This window comes from Medicago truncatula, chromosome 3 (assembly GCF_003473485.1).
Source record: "Medicago truncatula cultivar Jemalong A17 chromosome 3, MtrunA17r5.0-ANR, whole genome shotgun sequence".
Classification (NCBI taxonomy): Eukaryota; Viridiplantae; Streptophyta; class Magnoliopsida; order Fabales; family Fabaceae; genus Medicago; species Medicago truncatula.
The window spans coordinates 55,635,668-55,643,734 of NC_053044.1; the positions used below are offsets into that span (position 1 = coordinate 55,635,668).

Genomic DNA, 8,067 nt, shown 5'->3' on the forward strand with positions numbered 1-8,067 from the left:
AACTAAGAATCATGATGTGGGGGAGTTGTTGGACGATAACGCTAAATTTTTGAAGTGGTGGAAATTTGATCATATGGCTTACAGAGATTCACTCTCTAGAAGCATTATTAAACATGATCTTCCTTTTAGTTTCGCTGAGTATGATGGAGTGAATGAAACAAACAAAGTATTGAATCCTGATTTTGAATCGATAAGTAGAAACACCGCAAAATCTGATTGTATGAGTGTGTTCTCAATTGAAAAGGAAAAGCTAAAGCGTGAGTTAGCATCTATTCCAGGTAGAATTTGTCCTTCTGATGAATGGACAGCGGTAACAACACAAGGTTATATGACAGTCACGGGCTCAAAATTTACAACCCATATATCAACCGGGCCGGGCTGGCCCAGCTCAGTTGTATGCATTGGCCCATCGGGCCTAGGCCGACCCGGCCTATTTGACACCTCTAAACATGAGTCATGGATCTAGGATAAACTTCGTAACCAATCTTGCCATTATATATCACAGAGTAAACTTTATTTGTTATTTTTTTCCTATAAAAAAACCACCATCAATCCATACACCCATCATCATAGTAGTGTTGAAAAATTAGGGAACTTGAGCTTTTAATTTTATAATTTTTGGGTGATGGTGGTAAAAAGTATGCTATTTGAGAAATTCTTGCATCAACATTCGCCTCCTTAAGCTAGCACATGACATCTTGTTATAAAACATGATACATAAATCTAAAATAATTGAATATATTATTGAGACCTCTCAAAATAAATGATGTTCAATAAAAACACTTAAAACTGTAATTGCGTAAGTACTTCATCAATCTATATGATATATACTTTCAATCAACTATGAACTTTGTAAAATTTGTATTTGTCAAAAGGTATTAAGTGAAATAACATCCGGTGTTATTTGATATGTTATTTGATCCCTCCTCAATATATATTAGATTACAAGTTTTTATATTTAAATTACATTTATAAGGTAGATCGCAAAACTATTTAGTTATCATATCATGTTAGTTTCTAACCAGACTTCCACCATGATAACTAATTATCTCTTGCTAATAAATACTACACATGACATTCTTTAAGGATTTCAAATGATGATATTATTTCTTAAAAAAGTTAAATAATTCAATTTACAATACATTGAATATACTATTTAAGAGCGCTTGACAAGCACTCCTTAACATTTTCTTAATTTTAACATGCAAATCTAACTGACTCAGTTTGAAACGCAAGCTTTTACATTTTTGATGAGTTCCAACCCCTTGAAAGTGTTTTGTTGATGTAGGGTTGGGGCCTCAAGGTATATTTCCTTCATGATCTCATTCGATTTTTCTAGATACTAACATGAACTATATGTTTAATCCGTTTATACATAACTTTGGCATGGTTTAATTAAACTATCCGCTAATGTATAATGACATTTGTGTTTCAAAATAGTTGATTCTTGCTTCCTTGCACCGAATAATTAACGATAAAAATGACAGTGTTTGGGGAAAATATCCATCTATCAAATGATTTTTAAGTGTGTATAAAAACCTTAAGCCTCTAAAAAATTCTACAATGAGGTATGGTGTATGGAATCAAGTATAGAGGTTGAAATGTTTGACCCATGAAAAGAAAAAGTTGTAAAAAACAAAGAAAAGGCAAAGCAAAAGCATTTGGACATAAATATTTCTTCATCGAAAATCGAAGCAGTTTATTTTTCATGTCTGGACCCCGCATTCTCATGAGCTAAGCCGAGCCGAGCCGAACTAAGCCAAGCTAGTGGGTCCCATAACCACTAATAATAATTAGGTGATCAGAGGCAGTCCACATGTTATGTATGTAGGTCCACCTTCACGCGACAAATCCCACACTCGCGTGTCTCTCATCTATCACGCTTCCACGGTGCTGATCATGCATGTCCTCCGTATATTCTGTGAGCGTTCACACACGCTATCAACATTTTTAATAATAACCGTAAAACAAACTCTGCTCTGATCTACTATATAATCATATTCTTTTTTCTTTTCTTTCATCAAAAGCAGTGTTTATTTTGTTTGTAATAAAACCAAACAAAAACAAGAACAACAGTAGTATAAGAAAGAGAGGAGAAAACATTCATTCATAAATTGAACAACAACGAGGAGAGGAACCGCATTCCTCGTGAGTTCATTTACTACTCTGTTTCTTTGTTTGGGTCTGAATCAGCTACGACGCAGTTCAGAGGTGCAGCAGTGTGGAATGGCTTCTGACGGAGCAACTTCGGCGGCGAATTCAAGTCGTCGGAAGCCGTCGTGGAGGGAGAGAGAGAACAACAGGAGGAGAGAGAGACGGAGGAGAGCTATAGCGGCAAAGATTTACGCGGGATTAAGGTCTCAGGGGAATTATAATTTACCAAAACACTGTGATAACAATGAGGTCTTGAAAGCTCTTTGTGCTGAAGCTGGTTGGACTGTTGAAGAAGATGGCACCACTTATCGCAGGGTAATTTTACTTCCTTCTCACTCTTTTGAGATCTTGTTTTTCTTCTTCTTAATTCATGATTTTGTATCTTCATTTTTACTGTTGGATTCAAATCTTGCTATAATTGGTTCGGTTTTTAGTTGGATCGAATCTGTTTGTTCTAGTTTTGTTTTGATGAAATTTTGTTTGGTCTCGAAATTTGCTTCATTCATTTTTTCAGTCAAAGAAATTTCAGAATCTGTGTTTTTTAGTCAAATTAATTTCAGAATCAAAGACTCCTCAATTAATCAACTACTAGTTCGTTCATTTTTTCAGTGTTATCTGTGTCTTGTTTTTCAAGAGTGAAATATTCTTGCTGCTTTGTCCAATTTAAGGTAGGTGTCTAGTATGTTCTATCCATCCAATTATGCCACATTGGTATCAAAAAGGAAAATCTTCCCTTGTGAAATGAAATGCTATCAAACTTAACAATAATAAATGAGCATCTTTCTTCAAAAAAATAAAATAAAAAATAAACAAACAATTGGTAATCGTAATTGGTGCTGTCTTTGATTTGAACAATCTAATTTGATTTGGGTATCTTTGAATTGATTTATTTTGATTTGAACAATCTAATCTGATTTGGGTATCTTTGAATTGATTTATCTGAGTTGAACAATCAGTGATGTGTGTGACTATTTGGAAGAACTTAATTATGAATACAGTCTCAAACATGTCTATAAGTTATTATTTTTACTTCCGAATGAACTTATTTTTACTATAAAAGTAGGTTTTATATAAGCATTTACATGATAAATACTTATTTTATAAAATAAAGCTTAATTAAGTTGTTTATTCAAACATGACTTTATCCGATAAGATTTTGTTTTGGACTATGACGATTATTCTTTGTGAATGAACACTGAACAGGGATCAAGGGCAGAAACACCAGGCGATGGTGCAGGAAATTTCAACAGAAACAACCCATTTTCATCTCAAAATCTAAGTCCTCTTTCATCATCATTTCCAAGTCCAATCCCTTCCTACCAAGTTAGCCCCTCTTCCTCTTCATTCCCGAGCCCGTCTCGTATGGATGCAAACAACAATGCATCAAATTACATTCCATATGCTCGCACCATGTTCCCCAACATGTCTCTCCCACCTTTGAGAATATCAAACAGCGCGCCCGTGACTCCACCTGTCTCATCACCAACCTCAAGAAATCCTAAACCCATGATTCCAACATGGGAATCAATTGCCAAAGCATCAGGGACATCCTTCAATCACCCTTTCTTTGCAGCTTCTGCGCCTACTAGTCCATCCCACCGGAACCTTTATACTCCACCTACTATTCCTGAATGTGATGAGTCTGATACTTCTACTGTTGAGTCTGGACAGTGGTTGAATTTCCAAGCCTTTGCAGCTTCTGCTAAATCAGTCTCTCCTACATTGAACTTTATGAAACCTGTAATTAATGAGCAGCATAACATGCTGCCTCATAACAGAATGCAGGAGATGAGGATTTCAGAGCCAGAGTTTGGGGTGCAGGTCAAGCCTTGGGTTGGGGAAAGGATTCATGAAGTGGGCTTGGATGATTTGGAGCTTACTCTTGGAAATGGAAAGGCACCTAGTTAATGAAGACTAGTATATGGAATGTACCAAATGCTATGAGCATTTTTATTTTATGTTTGAAACTATATCCAGAACTCTCATTTATTCTCTTATTTTGACATATATAAATATATATCTTTCAATATCTTAGAATTTTAAACATATATAGAATAAGAATTGTTATTTTGATTTACTTTCTGTTACTGTGTTTTCTTCTATTTTCATATAATAATCCATTAAAATCTATGGATGCCCAAAAGAAGAGTTCCGGGTAAACTAGTAATGAGAGTGCAACGACCCATGGTTACATGCCTACCCTTTGTTAACTTGACAAATTTAAAATGTTCAGATATTTCTGTTTTTTTTTTGGTCAAATGATATTTCTGTTTATTTAGCAAAACCATGCAACCGGATTCTGTTCTTTACTGATGGATTACACAATAGGATTCGGACAGTCAGATCATGCACAAAACCCAACTTAAATAGAATTATGACAGGTAAAGCACAAACAGGCTCCTGGATTCTGCAGTACTTTGATTAAATTATCATAATACTTGAGAAAACTAATTTCGAACAATGACTTTGTTTCATGGAAAATAAGGAGGCACCTTTTATAATTTATGCATAGATGAATAGATAATGTTTTTTTTTTTTTTAATAAAGATGAATATATAATGTTAATTTCCTAAATTTTAATTATTGTACTATAGGTCATTTTACGAACTTGGAGTCAACGATGGTGAACAAATTTCATTTTTTTTCACTTTTAATCTAAAATATTTGTGTAGCACTACTTGTAAGAGAATGTGTCATTTTGTTTTTAAAAATCATATTATGTACTACTACTAGTAATTGTTTATTCATCATTAATGAATTAATCTAAATAACTGTATTTATAGTCATCTTACTAAAGTGGAGTTTAAAGATTAATTAGATTAGAAACAAAAGAAAGTTATTTTTAAGAGTACAAAATTGACTGAGGAAATCCATTGTCATTTATTAGCAATGAGGCAAGGAAGGACGCTAACATTAGGCACCTATCAAATGTACTCTTGAGAGCCCTCCCTTCTTAGCTATTAAACTCACGACACTAGTCTTCAGGAAAAGTGCAACATCATAAAAAATAGTGGGACATGGAAGCATTATCAATTGTACAAGATGTATTGCTAAAGTTGGAAATTTATTACAGAACACTGAAACAGAACCTATCAGCAAGTATCCCAAAAGAAACATTACACTTTCACGTGGGGACATCAAAAAACAAGATAAGACCTATCGTTTTCTGGTTAGGTTAGGTACCATACAATTACAAACAGATTAAGAAAGAATAAACATATTAATACATACTTATGCTATTATACAATAATCAGCAAAACAATCGACCCCACATGTTTGAATATCATCTCCAATTGGATAACATCTGAGTCAACTTCAAAGTTTCATTTTATACCTTTATTTCCTTAACCTCAGTTTTAATTTCGGTTTTGATTGCCACGTTGCATTCTTGGTACCTGAAGCATGTTATTAGGTGATCATTAACGAGTCCTGCTACTTGCATGAAGGAATAAACAACTTTTGGTCCAACACATTGGAAACCTCTGCGCATCATATCCTTGCTAATGAGTTCTGCTTTTGGATTCTTCACAGGTACTTGACGCCCATATCGAAATTCATTTTTTATTGGTTTGTTGTTAACAAATTTCCAGCAGTAATTGCTGAATGAACCAAACTCCAGCTGAATCTGTAAAATGGTATATGAATTGCCATGTGATTTTGGGATGCATAGCATTTCCGTTTTCAGAAATTGTAAATGTCGAGCAATTTTATTGTTTTAAATTTACAAAATAGTAAATTAGTCCTTCAAATCAAAGAACCCAATCAATTTAGTCCCTTGCATCAAGAGATTAAATTGCTATTTTGTAAATTTGAGAGAGTAAATTGAAGACTCTTACAATTTGAAATAGTAAAATGTTGATTTACTCATATTTTTCTATTATTGAATCTAGCAACATACCAAAATAATATCATATTTCTAAAACAGAACATGAACTTTGAGGGTACCTTAAGGAATTGTTTAGCATTTTCCACAACAGCACGTAGCTTTTGTTCTGATAACAAAGGGTTGCCATTTAATTTTGGTGTTACCAAATTCTTCTCAGTAAATTGTGCAATTGAGGATGGGTCAAAATTTTCAAAAAGCTTCCTATAATAACAGATAACAAAAAATAAGAATCAAATAGCATGAAAATGGAATTAAGCATTAATGGTTTGAAAAAATTGAGACCTAGAGATAGAGACATGGAGACATGCCTGAATATGTCTCTGTGGTTAAGGATTGTTGGCCAAGTGTGTTCTGCTAATGCCTGTGAAAATACTAGAAGCTCAAATAGCTTTCTATCATCATCAAGAACTGGAACACCCCATTCATCGTCATGGAAAGCAGTATAAAGAGGGTCTGTTAAGAAAATAACATTTCTCAATTATTAGTGGAGGTAATGCACACTGTAGGAGTAAAATCTAAGCGACATCATCCTTGGCCGAAAATGAAGTTCACAATCCCATAAACAAAAAAAGTGCATTTAGAGTATACTTTCCTCACAACAAAAAGAAAAGAAACACTCGGGAGTAATTTTTTTTTTTAGTTTTACTTTTACACATATATCTGATCATATATCACATGCCAAAATTATTTTGGAAAATGGTTAATCACTGATAAAATCTCACAAACCATCAAACATATAAAAACTCACCAATCGAAATAAACCGTTTGGCTGACATATTCGCGTGCGGTTCATTCCTAACAAATACTAGCTCATAATATTGATAGTTCCTAAAATCTCTCTACAAATACAATCATCTACATGTCTTAATTATGCCAATTTATCATATTAATAGTTCCTAGATTCTCTCTAATGTACAGGTAAAATGGAATTATTAGATGTAATGTATGCATAAATCTTTTTCAAATCACAATTAAACTGCATATTTTTTGGGTTTATGCGAGAGTATCAAGTATCGCATGATTTTTAACAGACACACTTAAAAGTCAAATATTTTTATTTAATGATTATCATTGACTAATAAATACAAAGAAGATTATTTTTATAATGTTTGCATTTACATAATAATCTAATATTGTATATACATAAGCATATCAAGATAAAGATATATGAAGATGCAAGCACAGATTTACCAGCATTTGGTGTGATCCAATCACATCTCTTGGACGGTGCCGAGGTCTTATGAGGCGGAGACACGTGGGAAGCATCTGGGACAATCCTCACTGGCTTAAACCCGTTATTGCGCTTCATCTTTGCACTTCCATTTCCATTCTCAGAGTTGACCTTTTTCACCAATGAATTTCCTGAAGAGGAATCCGAGGAACATGTGCTGTCCAAAGAGACGTTGTTATTTCCCACAACAGAATCAGAAATTTCCCGCTCTTGTATCTTTGGAACCTGTGTTTTCTTCTTCAAATTCTCCTTCTTACGTTTTGTTGTTTCTTCATGAACTGTTACTATGTTTCCGCCTGGTTTCAGAATAGCTCGAGCTCGCGGTTCAGTAACCGGTTTAGCATGAGATTGAAGCTTAGTGGCTACGGGCATTTTCGGTATTTGATTATTATTTTGAAATTTGAAGTGAGTGATGACAAATTAATGTTTTGAAATAGTAATAAAGGAAGGGAAGAGAAGAGAGTACGGTAAAAGCTTAGGCAAAGGGTCGTAATCAGAATTGTTCGGTAACGTTAAGCATTGTGTGTGTGTGTCGTGTTGTGTTGTTGTTTGGAGGGTAGCTTTGCTTTGTTTTGCTTACCGTTAAGAAAAAGAATCCAAAGCCAAAAGGGCACGTAATGGTGTTCGGTACAGATTACCCAACGGCTAGGTGACCCCTCACAAGTCAACAACCATTGACTAATAGCTCCATTTTCATTACTACTAGATTTGGGTTGGGCCTTCCTCATTCACAAACCCTTTCCTCATGTTATTCTTACCTTTGAAGCACATATACACTTTTGAGATTAAGCATACC

At 34.2% G+C, this 8,067-nt stretch overlaps 2 protein-coding genes across 2 annotated transcripts; one reads left to right on the forward strand and one right to left on the reverse strand.

Annotated features, from left to right (window-relative positions):
* The first annotated feature begins 2,020 nt into the window (after positions 1-2,020).
* On the forward strand, positions 2,021-4,183 carry LOC25490177 (protein BRASSINAZOLE-RESISTANT 1). The gene is made up of 2 exons (XM_013606650.3): positions 2,021-2,469; positions 3,358-4,183. The coding sequence occupies exons 1-2, from the start codon at positions 2,227-2,229 to the stop codon at positions 4,060-4,062; spliced, it is 948 nt and encodes a 315-aa protein (XP_013462104.1). The 5' UTR covers positions 2,021-2,226; the 3' UTR covers positions 4,063-4,183.
* Positions 4,184-5,178: 995 nt separating this feature from the next.
* Positions 5,179-7,823, reverse strand: LOC25490178 (DNA-3-methyladenine glycosylase 1). The gene is made up of 4 exons (XM_013606651.3): positions 7,232-7,823; positions 6,349-6,493; positions 6,100-6,241; positions 5,179-5,779 (listed from the first exon to the last, which is right to left on the reverse strand). The coding sequence occupies exons 1-4, from the start codon at positions 7,641-7,643 to the stop codon at positions 5,483-5,485; spliced, it is 996 nt and encodes a 331-aa protein (XP_013462105.1). The 5' UTR covers positions 7,644-7,823; the 3' UTR covers positions 5,179-5,482.
* Positions 7,824-8,067: the final 244 nt, after the last annotated feature.

What these genes read in the sequence shown, in the direction of transcription:
- LOC25490177 (XM_013606650.3), top strand. Translation starts at nt 2,227, where the DNA reads ATGGCTTCTGACGGAGCAACTTCGGCGGCGAATTCAAGTCGTCGGAAG. An exon ending in ATGGCACCACTTATCGCAGG is followed by an intron (nt 2,470 to 3,357) that starts GTAATTTTACTT and finishes AACACTGAACAG; the next exon opens with GGATCAAGGGCAGAAACACC.
- LOC25490178 (XM_013606651.3), bottom strand. Translation starts at nt 7,643, where the DNA reads ATGCCCGTAGCCACTAAGCTTCAATCTCATGCTAAACCGGTTACTGAA. An exon ending in TTGGATCACACCAAATGCTG is followed by an intron (nt 6,494 to 7,231) that starts GTAAATCTGTGC and finishes TTTTCTTAACAG; the next exon opens with ACCCTCTTTATACTGCTTTC. An exon ending in AACCACAGAGACATATTCAG is followed by an intron (nt 6,242 to 6,348) that starts GCATGTCTCCAT and finishes CTGTTATTATAG; the next exon opens with GAAGCTTTTTGAAAATTTTG.